Raw genomic sequence first — 16,550 nt, forward strand, 5'->3', positions numbered from 1 at the left:
CTCATGTAAACTCCAGAGCGATGACGTTCAAGTGTTTGGTGAGTTCACAGCAGCACTTTGAAAATCCTTGGGTCCCAATAGTTAAATTTGCAGCGCTGGTCAAAACCCCCCAGAAGTTAAAGTTGCTTTGTTGGTTGCTGGCTCTTGCAGACAAACCCAGAGGGGCTGTTGGGTTTTCTAGTTTCCTGTCCTGAGGCAGACAAAAGGAACGATTGAAGTTCCCCGTTGAAAATGTAGCAGTCCCCTATTCCTACCCATGCAGACAGACCATGGGCTTGACTGGAAATGACCAAGCCAGCAGAAAGCCGGACAGCCCAAAGTAAATCCTGTATTTGTATAATTAGATGACAAATATACCTGCACATACGTGATGATTCTACCCTGTAAGTGCTAGTACAGTGCAGTGACTGATCTGCAGCAGCAAGGGCAGAATCAAGCCATCTCACTCAGTAAGGCAGTAGCAGGGTTTTTCCTGTGCTAGACCGTATCTTTGCAGCAACACCAAACCGCAGTTCCTCCGTCTGTTTGGAGATCAGACAGATGTCCAAGGAGACAGACTTCTGTCTCTTAGATTATATACACAGCTCAGTGCAGTCCAAAAAGTGGAGGAGCGAGTGTGTAGGTCCACAGCTGTACTACAAATCCCACCAGAGCCCCCATTTAAAGCCCAGGCCCGGCTCCCAGTCTATACCTACACCGGTGCATGCCCTGCTCGGGGTACAGAGGCAGACGGCGCTGCACGGCCCGGGCTCGCCCAGCTGAGCACTCGCCTTGTGAAACGTGGGACCACCTAAAGAATGGGAAGGGGCTAACCCAGAGCTGCGCCTGGCAGTTATTTGCAAGACAGCAGCCTGCCACTACCCCAGGGAAAGGCTGGGGCTGGTCCGGGCATATTTCCAGCGATGAAACAAGCAGGCAGCTCCCCGTGGCCTTTGGAGGCCACTTTTCCCTTGGGGAAGGATTTGCGACCAAGGCTACGTCCAACCTGCTGCTGCGGGAACAGGACGCCCTGCACCAGGCTGGAGCCATAGCTACTGTACGCACCGGGCTCGTCTCCAGCAGGAGCGACCCCGAGCTAGCCCTGGCTCGCCGCTCGCATCCCCTCCTTGGTAGTCTGAGCATGCTGCGTGCGGCTGCGGTCACCGGAGGCATCCAGGAGATCAGTTAACACCAGGGCATGTTGCAGTTGTGGTCCTGGGCAGCAGCACTGCACCACCAAGAAAAGCTGCTGGGGACAGGGGACCAAAGAGGAGGTGCTGGCAACACAGAACCGTGCAAGAGCAGCCTGTGCAGCCGCACGCGTTCCTTCCCTGTGCTACGGCCCAGGCTCTCCAGGCTGGGCAGTCATGCAGGGCTTTAATCATGCAGATATTTGCAGAACATATTGCCAGAGACCCATTAGCCGGAGCATCTGCCAAGGAACTCTGCCAACCTCTCCTCACCAAGAGCAAGACAGTGATGTGATTTCTTCACGTGGCAGCAAGGGAAGAAACCTTGCAGATAACGTGCAGCCGCCAGGCAGCACAGGACTTTGGGGCAGTCCTGTTTGCAAGCCCTTCGCCCACATGGCGCAGGGCTCGAGCCAGGAGGATCACTGCCCCAGAACACGCTGCCCTCTGTACGGGCTAGTTCCCCTGCACGGGGACCTTGCAGCCAGCACCGGGCTCTGCAGCATCTGTCCAGCTGTGCCAGGCAGCTGCTCCTTCAGGAACCGCTCTGCTAATGCTGAACACCTCCCAGGGCAGAGAAGAGAGGAGCTATTTCTAGGAATGAGGGCAGTCTGGAGCCTTGTGCTCTTGTGTCTTTACTCACCCCAAACAGTTTCCAAGCAAAAGGGAGGTTGCATGAGGGTCGAATGCAGTTTTTAGGTCTCTGTCCCTCCTCTACTCTTTTCTGAGTGGGAAATGCAGTTAATTCAGCTCCCCTCTTCCTCTGTAGGCTCTTCTTTCAGGAATACCTCCTGGTGGGCAGCAAAGTGCTTGGGGAGAAGCAAATGCATCCAAAGCATTTTTCTCACAGGGCTTCTGGGCATGCAGCTGGCTGCAGAGCACTTGCTGCTTTAGGTCAGGGCGTGCAAAAACGCTGCAGGTCTGGGCCCAGCAGTCGCTGCAGAGCGTTTCGGCTAACCCCAGAGGGAAGAACGACCACGCTCGGAGCGAAAGCTTTCCAGACAAGCGCGTTTGTCCTTTTTACACCTCTCGGGAAGGGTTAACAGCGGGCCCGGCGCAGGCGGTCAGGAGCAGATGTGCGCCTGCCGGGACGCCGGAAGATGGGCTCCGGCCCCGTGCTCGTTGTGGGGGATGAAGTCACCGAGATGTGCCTGTTTCCAATCTCCAGCTGCTGGTAGGAGGCCCCATTACCAACCGTCTGAGCATTTCAGGCTGTTGGAAAATGTATGAGGAGGGCCAACACTGTGAATCTGGACAGACCGGCGTTCAAGCAGGCTTTTAAAATAATAGACTGAAATCTGATGATTGTGTAAATACCTGTGTTAAGCTCATTAAATAGAGAGTCTGCCAGGGCAGCCAAAGGTTTGTAAACAGTGACAGATGTGTTGCCTTAAAACGCCTCAGGAGCTATAAGCTATATCACAGAGCCGACCCTGCCGAAGCCACCAGTGGAATTTGGGACTGGCACGTCCAGGACTAAAAGCACAGACCTCCTCCGCTTGTGCAGAGGGACAAAACTGTTGAACTGCTGCATCAGAGGAGCCTCACGTTGGCGACACGCGGCCTTGTGATCCTGTCACTGGATCCGACACGAGGCAGAGGCTGCCATTCCCTCCTAGGAAACATTTTGCCACGTGCCGCTGTGACTTGGAAAACTCGACACATGTAGGTGCAGCAATGCGCTCCGCTTCCCTGCCAGCAGCAGGGTCTGGCAGCAGCCGTTTTCTATAGTTACAGAAATTACAACTCAAGCCTCCTCAAACAAGGAGAAACCTTTTAAATCAAGAATTTGAACTTATTTCAGCTGCAGTTTACCACTGTATAAGAATTCCATGCAAAAGGGGTTAATGCTTGTTAATAGGAAAAGATTTGTTACTACCCTGAGAAGAAAAGGGACATAAAAACAAAATAAAAATTGGTTCTACTCTGTATTTAGCATCTCTGTTACTTGTTTCCAAATTAGTTCAGTTACTTATTTTCAAAAGGATCAGTGAATGATCCAAATAGGGGAGAAGAAAGGAGGGATGTAAAAAAAATTTGGAAACTTCACTTCTGTGGAACATTTCACCGAGATCTGGCTTGCACCCACAAACACAACCGGTGACCCGAGGCAGGAAAACTAGACAGTGTTGCTATCAATGAAAGTTTCAAGGTACTCAGGCGAACTTTTGAACTGTGGCTTGACACTAAACTAAGAGCACTTTTAATGCTCCCTGCAGCAGATCCAAACCACAGTGAACAGAGGATTTAAACCACTGATCTGGCCTAGAAAAGCTTTGCACCAGTTCAAATTTGTTTGGAAGAATTTGCTGGGTTATGCTTGCGCCTGCAGAATTTGTGCCAGGTTACAGCACGTCTGTCTATGCGGCTGCTCTGAAAGTCCATCAACATGTAACCTGGCTCCTCCCGGAGCTTTTCCACGAGTTTCTTCAGAGTGCAGCCCCATGACCTACAGCACAGCTGCTCTGCAACCTCCATCCTGGAGACCTCCCACAGCACCAGCCTGGGGCCCTGGCTCTTAGGAGGGCCAAAACCACACGAGGTGCTCCGGCTCCAGGACCAGGTCCTGCCCCATGCGAGGGAGCCTGACCACACCACTTGAGCAGGTGATTCCTCCCCACAGCACATGGGTCTCCGCCACATATGAGGTCAGTTTGCTTCAGCCTTTCGTTTCTGCCTTTTGCTCATATGAAGGCTGGTACTGGGGTGGAGAAAGCCCCAGGATGCTCTGGTTGGCCTGACACGAGCCAGGGTCTGCCTGGAGACAGGTCAGACGGGAAAACGCTTAGGTAGACAACTTCTGCTACACTGTCATGACAGTAGCTCTCCCCACATACCTGCCTGGGTCTCCAACCTCTTTGCATATCCTCCTCCCTCCTGCTCACTCCAGGCTGGCATCCCTACACTGCCAAAGACCGTGTCCAGCAGCTTTTATAGCCTACACACAGCGCACATATAGCAACAATGATTTATGTAGCTCTGAAACATTCACAGCAATGAAATCACACACCACCTACCTCCTTTCCCTAGACAGCCATCCATTGCTCTGGAAAACTCACATAATGTGATGTGAGCCTTAAAACTAAATTGCAGCTCCACATAGCTATGTAGCATCTGCCAAGTGATTTCCAGCCAGCTTTTCTGCTGGCTCTCTTGGTTGCTCCTCCTGGGGCACTGTGCTGTGGTTTACTGCAGCATATGGCAGCTTGGCCTTCCTTTGGCTTTTGCTGTCTTGTGTTGACATGTTGTACATCATCACTTTGTTGAACAGCTTGAGGAATGGCAGAAGGGAAACCAGCAGGGCTTTCTGCCTTCATGGAGTTGCTCTGCACATCCAGCTTGAAGAACTATTTGCTCCTTACCCAGTACCTCAGTGCAGGAGGTAGCTGAAGAAACTATCTGGCAACACCTTCTTTTATCCCCAATCTCCTGTTTCTCTGGAAAGCCAGCTCCAGGGGAGTGACACTTACTGACACTCTCAGTCCTCAAGAAATCAGACTGTGCAGATAAAAACTTACCACAAAGCTTGCTTTTGCTCAAAGACACTGTTCAGGATACAGCAGGCAGAATTCAGCTGATGAATCTTGCCCGGCTGACATCTTGCCCGGCCACAATGGACCTCCATCTGCCCTTCAGACAGCCAAGTCATGTTCAGTGGGCATGTGGCAGCTACTAACTGCGTGAGCAAAAAAAGTCCTGGAGACAGAGTATTTTGCCTGCAGATGGGGGCTGAGCCAGGGCATGGAAGAGGATCCCCAGGTGGAAATAGTGCAACAGCATTTCACTGACTGCAACAGGCACGGGGGGTTTCACACACCTCCCCAGACCAGCCATGTTACGGCTGCACACACCTTCCTGTTGGCAATGCAGCATCCATCCAAACTCCTGAATCACATCCTTGTCCATTTTCTTCTCATGCCCACCTAGCTGGCAAAAGAGGGAGCCTGTGATGGCTAGATCCCAAATAATGAGGGCAACACCTGCTTAACAGAGACTCACACTTTCTCCAGCACAACAAAAACAAAGGTGATCTTTCGCACTGATCTAAATGCCTCCTCCTGAATTTCAACACATTCACAGTCCTCTCAAGTCTGCTGCCACCACTCATCACTATTCTCACATACCTTCTTAACATGGGGAAGGGGATGGGTCAAGCTGACCAATCTGACCAAATAATCTGTTATGTGTGAACTGCTGAAAACAACTTAAATGATGAGAGCATCATTCATCCCCAGTACTTGTATGCTTAGTAAAAAAAAGAAACCCAGCCGTAAAAATGCTGCCCAGGAGAGGACCCATGCTGCTGTCACTGTGCAGGCAGGAGACCAGAAATAAATGTCTACCAGACTTGTGATGCCCAGGAAGCAGTTCTATTTGAATGTAGCAGCAACCAACTTTGAAGGCAAAAAGGCAGGACCACCATGGGTCTGCCCCTAAAATATCCTGTTATGCAACAGAGCTGGCACCCAGCCGTCCACATGGAAAACAAATGGCAATTCCAATGGGGGATACTAGCTCAGCAGGCCCATGCCTGTGACGGCACAAAAGAGCCATTCGGGGGTCTTATTAATCCATCAGCAACTACTCGTGATAAAATCCTTAATCCACAACTTGAAGGGACTCAGTTCTGTGCTACCAGGTGATCTCACCAGGCACAGACTTCACACACCAGTTTGTCAACAGCCTTGTTCGAAGGAAACCCTGTTCTGAGCAGCTCACAGAAACTTTTTACAAGAGGCTAAAGAGCTATTGACTGGCAGGATGTAACCAGAAGAGGTGCAATTCCTACCACTAATGTGTTCTGCCCTGAAACAGAAAGATATCAGCAAACAAGTGACTAAAAACTAGTTTCTCAAATAAAACTCAGGGGAGTGAGAGATGATAAAAGGCAATGGGATGGACTACGTAATTCAAAGTTTAGAGAGGAGTATACATATGTATATACACACACACATATGTATACACACATGTGCACATGAATGTACACTTTCCCTGCAGTTCTTTGTGCATGGGGTGAAGTGCTAAGTAATAAAGAACTGCAGTTTTGAGAAATGGTGGGGCCACACCCCATTGGTGATACTGGACTATGGTGGTTTTAAACTGAGCTGGAATGTATCCACTGCCGAATGGAAAAATGCTATTATTTCTAGCAGAATGTCCACTTGAGAAATGGCTCTGAACTTACTAGACAGAAGGCATAATTTGCAAAACTGGTTACACAGGGTTTGGAGTGGTTCTATTCTAGCTGTCAGATCAAGAAAGTTAAAAACCAAGTTCCGATTTTGGGGAGAAAGACCTCCCACGTTTGACATAGTTATCTAAACATGGGGTACAGAACATATTTGAGCCACATTAAAACAATGCAACAAGATTTCCCTTAATACAAACAGGAACTGAATGTACAAAAAGAACAAAGATGAAAAAACCTGGAAATAGTTTATTTGCTGCATAAGGAAACTTCTTGTAAATTACATATAAAGAAACTTGCTATGCTGTAGTGTATAATTTTTAATATTCCACAAATATAATTGTAATAAATATACAAACCAAAACAAAGTAGAAGACTAAATCCATCAGGCAACCTACAAAATGGTTCATCAAGTTTTATACTTTGCAGCATTAGCATGCTTAAAATTTTGTTGTTTTAAGTGCTGCAGCAAAATTCTTTTCACATTTCTTTGGAGCATTTTCAAAACCATCTAACTATAAAATACTGTTCAAAATTAGCAGGCATTAGTTAAACCACCCAAGAAAAGTAACACCAAGGTCTAACTGATGCAAAGATGTATTTCTTGTTTGTGTTTTTCAAATCCATTTCAGTTTTGCCAGGGTTAGGAATTATCTGATATAAGTGCATTATGAGTCCAGTCAGCCTGAGGCACTGCTGACTCTTGTCATATTATGACTCTATATAAACTTCATAGATTATACAGCCCTGGAGATTTCTCTATTAGAGACATATCCACTAACAGGAATGAAACAAATACCATAGTGAAGCTGCAAGCTAGTTAGAATGGTTGTACCCTCAAGTGCAGTGTGTACTTAGAAATACTCTTCCATAGTTTTATACTATACTATACCATACCAGGCATTTTTATTTGACTTCTAAATTTAAAAATGCTGACAAAGGCTTTATTGATGCCCATGGCCTCTAGAAGCAACATGTAGAAATTTTTGATACCTTTTGCTGTTCTCCACCAATCGTTTCTACATTTGTTGAAACAGCAGGCTGAATTGTATTTTACACTTCACTGCTCTGGGCCATGTTGACAGACAGGTCTATTATTCCGTACAGAATTTTTCAAGCTGAAAACACTTCACTATGCTTCACTATTACCAAATACTTGGGGGTATAAAAAGAAACTCTCTAAAACACAGTTACCTAAAAATATTTGTTAATAAGCTTAATGCAAACATTATGTAGAAAAAACGGTTTAGTTACAAAAAAATTCATTAGAGGGCCAATAAAAATATACTGAAGAGAAGATCTTTACAAAAGTGAGGTTAGGAAGTTCGAGGCATTGACGTTCACTGTAAACATCCTGTGTTCACTAGAATCCCTTGTCTGAAGTATATATTCTGTTTTTGTTCCTGAGCTTCATGGCCAACACTTGCATAGATAGCTAAATCTATCATAAAGGGTGGTTTATACAGACCTTTCTGTACTGCTTGGTACAGAACTTCAATAAACTAATGATTTTACCTTTAGAAATAGTTTAATTCTACTACCAGGCAGTTCAAGGAAACTATGAAGCATGGTATGATTTCTGTGTACTCAGTGCATTGGATGGATTGGGACAGCTACCTTATGGTACCTCAGTGCTGTCATGGATGGCTACGTGCTTTTTAGGAAAGACAGGCCAGGAAAGCGAGGTGGTGGAGTTGCTCTTTATGTGAGAGAGCAACTGGAATGTATTGAGCTGTGCCTAGGGGTGGATGAAGAGCGAGTCGAGAGCTTATGGGTAAGGATTAAAGGGCAGGCTAGCATGGGTGACACTGTTGTGGGTGTTTACTACAGGCCACCTGATCAGGAAGAGGAAGTCGATGAGGCCTTCTACAGACAGCTGGAAGCAGCCTCACGATCCCAGGCCCTGGTTCTCATGGGGGACTTCAACCACCCCGATATCTGCTGGAAAGACAACACAGCTAGGCACAAACAGTCCCGGAGGTTCCTGCAGAGCATTGGTGACAACTTCTTGACACAGGTGGTGGAGGAGCCAACAAGGAGAGGTGTGCTGCTGGACCTCGTACTAACAAAGAAAGAAGGACTGGTGGAAGATGTGAAGGTCGGGGGCAGCCTTGGCTGCAGTGACCATGAGATGGTGGAGTTCAGGATCCTGCGAGGAGGAGGCAGGGCACTAAGTAGGATTGCAACCCTGGACTTCAGGAGAGCAAACTTTGGCCTCTTCAGGGACCTACTTGGAGGAATCCCATGGGTTAGGGCCCTAGAAGGAAGGGGGGTCCAAGAGAGCTGGTTAATATTCAAACATCACTTCCTCCAGGCTCAAGAGCGGTGCATCCCTATGAGTAGGAAGTCAAGCAAAGGAGGCAGGAGACCTGCACGGATGAGCAAGGAGCTCCTGGCAAAACTCAACCAGAAGAAGGAAGTATACAGAAAGTGGAAAGGGGGACAGGCCACTTGGGAGGAATATAGGAACGTTGTCAGAGTATGCAGGGATGCGACGAGGAAGGCTAAGGCCCGTCTGGAATTAAATCTGGCAAGAAATGTCAAGGACAGCAAGAAGGGCTTCTTCAAATACATCAGTAGCAAGAGGAAGACTAGGGAAAATGTGGGGCCTTTGCTGAATGGGGTGGGTGCCCTGGTGACAAAGGATGCAGAGAAGGCAGTGTTACTGAATGCCTTCTTTGCTTCAGTCTTTACCGGTCAGGTCAGCTCTCAGAAACCCCAGATCCTGGAGGCAAGAGAGAAAGTCTGGAGAAAGGAAGACTTTCCCTTGGTCAAGGAGGATCGGGTTAGAGATCATTTAAGCAAACTTGACACCCACAAATCCATGGGCCCTGATGGGATGCACCCACGAGTGCTGAGGGAGCTGGCAGACGTCATTGCTAAGCCACTCTCCATCATCTTTGAAAGGTCATGGAGAACAGAAGAAGTGTCTGAGGACTGGAAGAAAGCCAATGTCACCCCAGTCTTCAAAAAGGGCAAGAAGGAGGACCCCGGGAACTACAGGCCAGTCAGCCTCACCTCCATCCCTGGAAAGGTGATGGAGCAGCTCATCCTGGAGGCCATCTCCAAGCATGTGGAGGACAAGAAGGTGATCAGGAGTAGTCAGCATGGCTTCACCAAGGGGAAATCATGCTTAACCAATCTGATAGCCTTCTGTGATGGAATGACTGCCTGGGTAGATGAGGGGAGAGCAGTGGATGTTGTCTACCTTGACTTCAGCAAGGCTTTTGACACTGTCTCCCATAACATCCCCATAGTAAGCTCAGGAAGTGTGGGCTAGATGAGTGGACAGTGAGGTGGCCTGAGAACTGGCTGAATGGCAGAGCTCAGAGGGTTGTGATCAGCGGCGCAGAGTCTAGTTGGAGGCCTGTAGCTAGCGGTGTCCCCCAGGGGTCAGGACTGGGTCCAGTCTTGTTCAACTTCTTCATCAACGACCTGGAGGAAGGGACAGAGTGCACCCTCAGCAAGTTGGCTGATGATACAAAACTGGGAGGAGTGGCGGATACACCAGAGGGCTGTGCTGCCATTCAGAGAGACCTGGACAGGCTGGAGAGGTGGGCGGAGAGGAACCTCCTGAAGTTCAACAAAGGCAAGTGCAGGGTCCTGCACCTGGGGAGGAATAACCCCATGCACCAGTACAGGTTGGGGGCTGACCTGCTGGAAAGCAGCTCTGCGGAGAAGGACCTGGGAGTGCTGGTGGACACCAAGTTAAGCATGAGGCAGCAATGTGCCCTGGTGGCCAAGAAGGCCAATGGTATGCTGGGGTGCATCAGGAAGAGTGTTGCCAGCAGGTCGAGGGAGGTGATTCTCCCCCTCTACTCAGCCCTGGTGAGGCCACATCTGGAGTACTGCGTCCAGTTCTGGGCTCCCCAGTACAAGAGGGATGTGGCACTACTGGAGCAAGTCCAGCGAAGGGCTACCAAGATGATTAGGGGACTGGAGCATCTCTCTTATGAGGAAAGACTGAGAGAGCTGGGCCTGTTTAGCCTGCAGAAGAGAAGGCTGAGAGGAGATCTTATCAATGTGTACAAGTATCTGAAGGGAGGGTGTCAAGAGGATGGGACCAGACTCTTTTCAGTGGTGCCCAGCGACAGGACGCGAGGCAACAGGCACAAACTGAAACACAGACAGTTCCATCTGAACATGAGGAAAAACTTCTTCACTGTGAGGGTGACAGAGCACTGGAACAGGTTGCCCCGAGAGGTTGTGGAGTCTCCTTCTCTGGAGATACTCAAAACCTGCCTGGACGCGATCCTGTGCAACGTGCTCTAGGTGACCCTGCTTGAGCAGGGGGTTGGACTAGATGATCTCCAGAGGTCCCTTCCAACCTCAACCATTCTGTGATTCTGTGATTAATCTTAAATAATAAAAAGTGTAGCTGTCTGACGTTCTGGCTCACCATAAATATCTACTTCTGCTCATTGCTGCAAGGCTGTCCAAACTCTGCTCTGCCAAAACTGAATATAGCAAAATGTCAGGAATCTGAGTCCCATAACACCAAGCAATTAAATTCCCCAGTAACAAGATGCAGCTCATAAATAGTACAGGAGACCTTATGGAGAATTTCACCTTTACCCAGGCAACATGAGTGCTTGCATCCAGATTAGCCTTCCTCTATTGGAGGAAGCTACGAAGTACTTTCAAGATCAATGTGACATGGAGTGGCCTAAGTAACAAGTTTGAAGAACATACTTGCATTTTGGATATGAAAAGCAGGCATGTGTTATTGCACATGTGAATGCACATGGAAAGTGGTAGAGATAGACAAACAAATCCACCTCACAAACAGCACAACAACAACAACAACAAAAAGCAGCAAATTGCCAATTTTAAGTCTTATGTTAAGGCAAATCTAGATAAACACCCATATCAGGATTAATAAAATTGGGGAGTTATGTTTGGTTTTTGTTTACTTTTTCTGTGACTGGCTTTTGCACATTGATAAAATTTGTTTAAGCACTTTCTGGACATCTTCATCCATTTGACCCTAAACAAGGAGAGAAAGAAGGAAAGAATTAAATTCAAGCATCTCACTACTCCTTAAGAAAATTTACTAACTATTTTCAAGGTATATTAAGTATATCAGTTTCCCAAGAGAAAATTGCATTAAATTTGTGCTTAAATAGTCAGACTAACAAGGGAAGTTCTTAATATTTGCAGAAGAAACATTTCATTAAAATACCAATACTGCCTATCTGATAACACACAGTCATACCTGCACAGCATAAAGAAGATGCATCCGGTAAACTGAGACAATTTCCTGATGTTGTTTCTTTGTTTCCTAGAAAATAGTTAAGCAGAAAGTCATGGAGCACTCAGAACTATTCACTTCAAAACATCACAACTAGATTTAGGGAGCCCAGGGAAATTGCAAGGGATAAAATAGTGTCTTATGCATATACAGAAAAACAGCTCAGAGACAGTACTGTGTTGCTGGCCATCCAAAACATAGTTTGCTGGGAAGCATAGTCCACAGAAATGCTGTAATTCTACCCATCCCAGTGAACCAGATATTGAGCTGCAAAGACGTGCAATGAACCCATACTCTACACTATATCAGAAACCCAGGGAAGAGGAGGTGCTTACAAAGGTCTTAATCCATAAAATCTTTGACTAGTTACTACACATTCGAACAAGGAAAGTCAACCCCCTTTCCTGTGATCACAGACTGCCACATCCTGAAAGCCATCTCTCCACATGGACACGAAGCTGTTTGGAAAGCTAGCCTAACAAAAGGCAAGAACTGTACAGTGCTGCTGTAAATCCTAGCCACTCTCCTAATGTGTTGCATATCTTTGCATTTCACACTATTCACACTACTTTGCTGGTCCTTGAGCAGCCGGAGATGGAAGCACCTTAAGGACTTTGTGGATTGGCACAAGAAAAAGCCATGGGCCTTTACACTGACAGGACCCAGTGTTTAACTGTCTACCTATTTGTTTCCTTCCCCCCACTTCAAGGGAATTTTTCTGGCCTATATGCCCATTAACTCCTTTGTCTGTTGGGAAGGGTAGGAAAGCAGACACCATGAAAGCCATTTAGCATGTTGGGCTGGGAATTTTCCTTTCAGAGTAACTCGAGAGCTCTCAACAAAGACTTCTGCTGGGAAGTACCTCCTTTTCACTTTCTGCAGTGGATTAAAATGCTTCTTTGAACAGGCAGGCTCTTGGAAATAGCTATTATGGCTCAGCCCAGCTTAAAAGACTGGGCCTTTTATGTACAAACAAGTATAATCTCAAAACGCTAAGCAGTTTAGAAATTCAGAGAATAAACTGTGCTCCCTCTAAACAGATGGACCTGCTTGTCTTCACATTTCATGCCTTCAGTGATTATTTTCTTCCAAGAAGTCAAACATATTATTTGCTTAAGAAACAAAAAACTTCAGTTGATGATTAAATCTACACATTTCTGAGAAAAACACACAAAGCCACTGTACACTGGCTGTATCTTTCACAAATCAGGGTTTCAGCAGCAGGTCTGGCCACCACACTCCACTACAAGTACATTAATTTGATCTATTGATCTGAGGGAATGTATTGGGGACAGTAGCTTTCTTTAGTTAGATTTTATTTCCTGACAACAATTCTGAAGTAACATGTGGATTCCTTAAAAATATTTCAGACCACTATAGAATTTCTGGATAAAACTTCCTTTTCTTGTACTCATTAACATTGCTCAAGTTTAAACTGGGCACAGTCAGGAAAATCCTGCACCTCTTGGAAGAACTGGAAATAACGGTGGGTTTACGAATTATCACACTTACAGTCAGTTGGTTTTGCAACTGCTTCACTTGTTGCTGTAATGCCTCCAGCTGCTGGCTTTGTCTTTTGGGGGCACTGGTTGAGTAGGAAAGCTGAGAAAGGCTGTTCAATGCTTCTTTTAATTTGCTAACTTCCTTGGACATCTCATTGATCTAGGGAGGGGAAAAACAAGTTCTCATGAAAAGATGTAAGGCATACTGCATTCTCACAGGTGTCATCTAGGGGGAATTTGTGACTTATCTTTAAGAGTCAAAAAAAAAAAAGAAAAGATGAAAATTCAATGGCCATGCAAGGACGTTATGTAAGCAAAGGGTTACAAGTGCTCCTCTTTCCCCTGCTGAAACCCGCTATTCACACAACGGTGCCTGGGAGCAGTTTTGGCTCTGCAGTGCCTTCCCCCAACCTAGCGTGACACTTCCCCCCAGGCGGCAGCTTACAGGTCTGGCTTCTCACAAGAACAAGGATGTCTGCAGATAAACTGCACCTCACACATTAATGAATGAAAGACACCTTGATCCCTCCCTTTCAGCACCGGTCCCTGCAACCTGCTTGCCTCTCTGCTCCTAGCCCAGTCATTCAAAGCGTATTCTGTGTTCTGAAAGCCAGCTACATTTATGAACAAGGATTGCATTTACTGACTTTACAGACACTGCTCCTGAACACAGGATAAACATACCAAACCTAGGTCAGTTATCCACAAGCAGCAGAATACACAGCTTTTGTAAAAGAAATTTGTAGTGACAGACTCGGTAGTTACAGAAGGAAAAGAGTCAAGTCATGCTGGTGTTGAGGTGCTTCAGTAAACTCAGAATGGTGAATTTTTGCTCCTTTCTGATCCTTTATTTTTATATGGCTCCTTATGGAGTGCTTCCTGCTGTAAATCCTACTTTGACTTCAGTTGCCTGAATACTGTGAACCCAACCTGAGCTGATTTTAAAAGAGGTAAATTGAAAGATTATGTACATCTCCACGGGAGAGGAAAGCAAGTGTAAAGTCAAACATGTTGAATAAAATCTTCTTTGGTTTTAAGAACTGAAAGACAGGACTGTGGCATCTGAATTGTTAGAAGGGCAAACAAACTCAAAAGTTACTCCATTCTGTGGCACTTGACCCAGTATGGTGTATTAGGTCACCCACGCACCATCCAACATGTTTTGCAGTCTGAAGTCACGTATAACCCCTCCTCTGTAGTGAAACACTAACCTTTTTATCTTTATCCTCTTCTAGTTTTGATGAACTTTCAGAATATCTTTTCATTTCAAGAAGATCTTCTTGAGCTTGATGGTACTTTTGGTGAAGTCCAGTTACCTCCTGCTCCTTTGCTTCAAGCAGAGTATGCATACCTTCTTTCTCTTCTTTCAAATGCAAAACTTCATTTTTCAGTTGTATAACATCTAAGGACACATTTTCCTTCTCTTTGATTATATCCTTCAATTTGGATGACAAAATACTAACTTCGCCTTCTAATGAAGACTGGAGTTTTTCATAAGTAGATCTGGGTACCATTGCTTCATTAATCACAGCTTTTTCTTCCAGTAATTCCTTCTGCAGGTTTCTTACTTCACTTTCCTTGTTGGTAAGCAGTCCTCTGAGCTCATTTATTTCTTCCTCCATTTCCTTTAAAGTACTTCTGAGTGCATTCATCACCTGATGGTGTTCAGTAATTGGCATAGAGTTTTGTTTCTGAGTGTCTATCAGTTGCTTTAACTCTTCTGCTTCATCTAATACTTTTGTGTACTGGGATTTCATTTCCGATAACTCATTCTCAGCTTTGTATTTCAAAGAATTTGTTATCTGCATCAGTTTCTCATGCTCATCTCTAGGAATGTAGTCCAAAGCTATATCATCTAGAGTTTTTCTCTTCCTATAATCTTCAAGCTCTGTTTGTGCTTCTTTGTACAACTGAGACAATTCACTAAGTTGTCTGTTGAGCTCATCTATCATTCTGCTCATCGTCTCTTTCCTTTCTCCAGCTTCGGCACTAGATTCCAACTGTGTCTGGTTTGTCAGCTGATCCTGTAGCCTTTTAATTTCCTCTTGCCCTTCTTTGTATCTCTCAATCAACAATGCTTTCTCTTGGTTAATGTTGTCAATAACCGAACAATATGTATTCTTTATTTCCTCGCATTCTTCCACAGACATTGGCACATTCTGCTCTCTTTCTTCAAACTTTTTCTGCAGCTCTCTCACTTTCTCTTTTTGTCTTTCATTTTCCTCCAATGCTCTCTTCAACTCTTGCTTAAGCATTTCAAACTCTTCGCATGTAACCTTCAACCTACTCAGGTCAGAACTGATTTCTTCACTTTCAGAGGAAATGAGACCCAGTTTCATTTGCCTTTGTACATTCAAAACCTCTTTCACTGCTTCCTCATACCTGTTCTGAGTTTCTTGGAGCTTTAGGTTAAGATCAGAGCCATTTTCTGAAATGTCTGTGCTATTTAAATGGTCAGTGTCTGGGACTCTAGACTGGACCTGAGCCTCTAAGTGCTTTCTTTTGGCTTCAGAATTCTCTAATTTCCTCTGCACATCCTTTAAATCTTCCTGGAGGTACTTTATTTTTATGTCACTGGGGCTTGCTGGCTTTTCTTGAATTTGTGTGGCATTTAATGAAGACTTCAGTTCCTGAGCTGAGAACTCACTTCGTCTATCTGCTGTTTGATCAAACTCTGTTTGGGTTGAATGAAAAGAATCTATGGTAGAATCTGCTTCTTTAGGTGTTCTTTCCTGTGTAAAAAGAAACCAGAACAACTGCATGATAAAAACAAATGTATGATCATATTTGTTACAAGAGAATAAGCAAGAAACTCTTGCCACATCCTACAGAGACGGGCAATTAAAGCACCATGGGATAAATTTTTAGAATAACTCAGAACCCAGCTGCTCCCATTTAGTCATCTACAGTCAAAGAAGGCAGTAGGTGCCAAGCTCCTTTGATAGTCTGGGCTGATCTCCATAAGCTAATAATCGAAACTATGCAAATTAAAATTCTGCTAACACAACTGCTAACAACATATTTAAGAATGTGGTTATCATAATAAACAAAGATATTTGGTAATTCATGGGAAAAGTGAGAAGATCAAAACACTAATTAAATCCTTTGAGGCAGAGTGTTTCCATGATTTTCTTACTAATACAAGCCCTTTAAATTATCTTTGCAGCACATCTCTTTAAAACGGTAAGCAGTTCTCTGTTCTGCTAACAGATCTAAGACTAACAGATCTAACAGATCACTAGAACAGCACAAAAATACACCACCTGTAATTTGTCCTGTAGCTCCTTATTGTGTAATGTCAGAGAGGCGATTTTTGCTTGCATCATCATAAGTAGATCTTGCTGGTCAGTGTCAGAACTTACATCCAATAAACTATCAGCACCTTGGGGGGGGAAAAAAATTCAAAAACTTTCAAAAGCTGAACTGATCCCACAGCTTGT

At 45.4% G+C, this 16,550-nt stretch overlaps 1 protein-coding gene across 2 annotated transcripts in view; it reads right to left on the reverse strand.

Annotated features, from left to right (window-relative positions):
* RAI14 (retinoic acid induced 14) overlaps positions 1-16,550 on the reverse strand; it is a 100,243-nt gene that overhangs the window by 4,936 nt on the left and 78,757 nt on the right. For both annotated transcript variants that reach the window (XM_067316101.1, XM_067316100.1), the window contains 5 exons: positions 16,374-16,492; positions 14,322-15,842; positions 13,121-13,270; positions 11,573-11,638; positions 11,271-11,344 (listed from right to left, as the gene is read on the reverse strand). In XM_067316101.1, coding sequence (XP_067172202.1) covers positions 11,271-11,344; positions 11,573-11,638; positions 13,121-13,270; positions 14,322-15,842; positions 16,374-16,492 — 1,930 coding nt within the window. The remainder of the gene's footprint in view (positions 1-11,270; positions 11,345-11,572; positions 11,639-13,120; positions 13,271-14,321; positions 15,843-16,373; positions 16,493-16,550) is intronic.

The sequence above is a fragment of the Apteryx mantelli genome, chromosome Z (assembly GCF_036417845.1).
Source record: "Apteryx mantelli isolate bAptMan1 chromosome Z, bAptMan1.hap1, whole genome shotgun sequence".
Classification (NCBI taxonomy): domain Eukaryota; kingdom Metazoa; phylum Chordata; class Aves; order Apterygiformes; family Apterygidae; genus Apteryx; species Apteryx mantelli.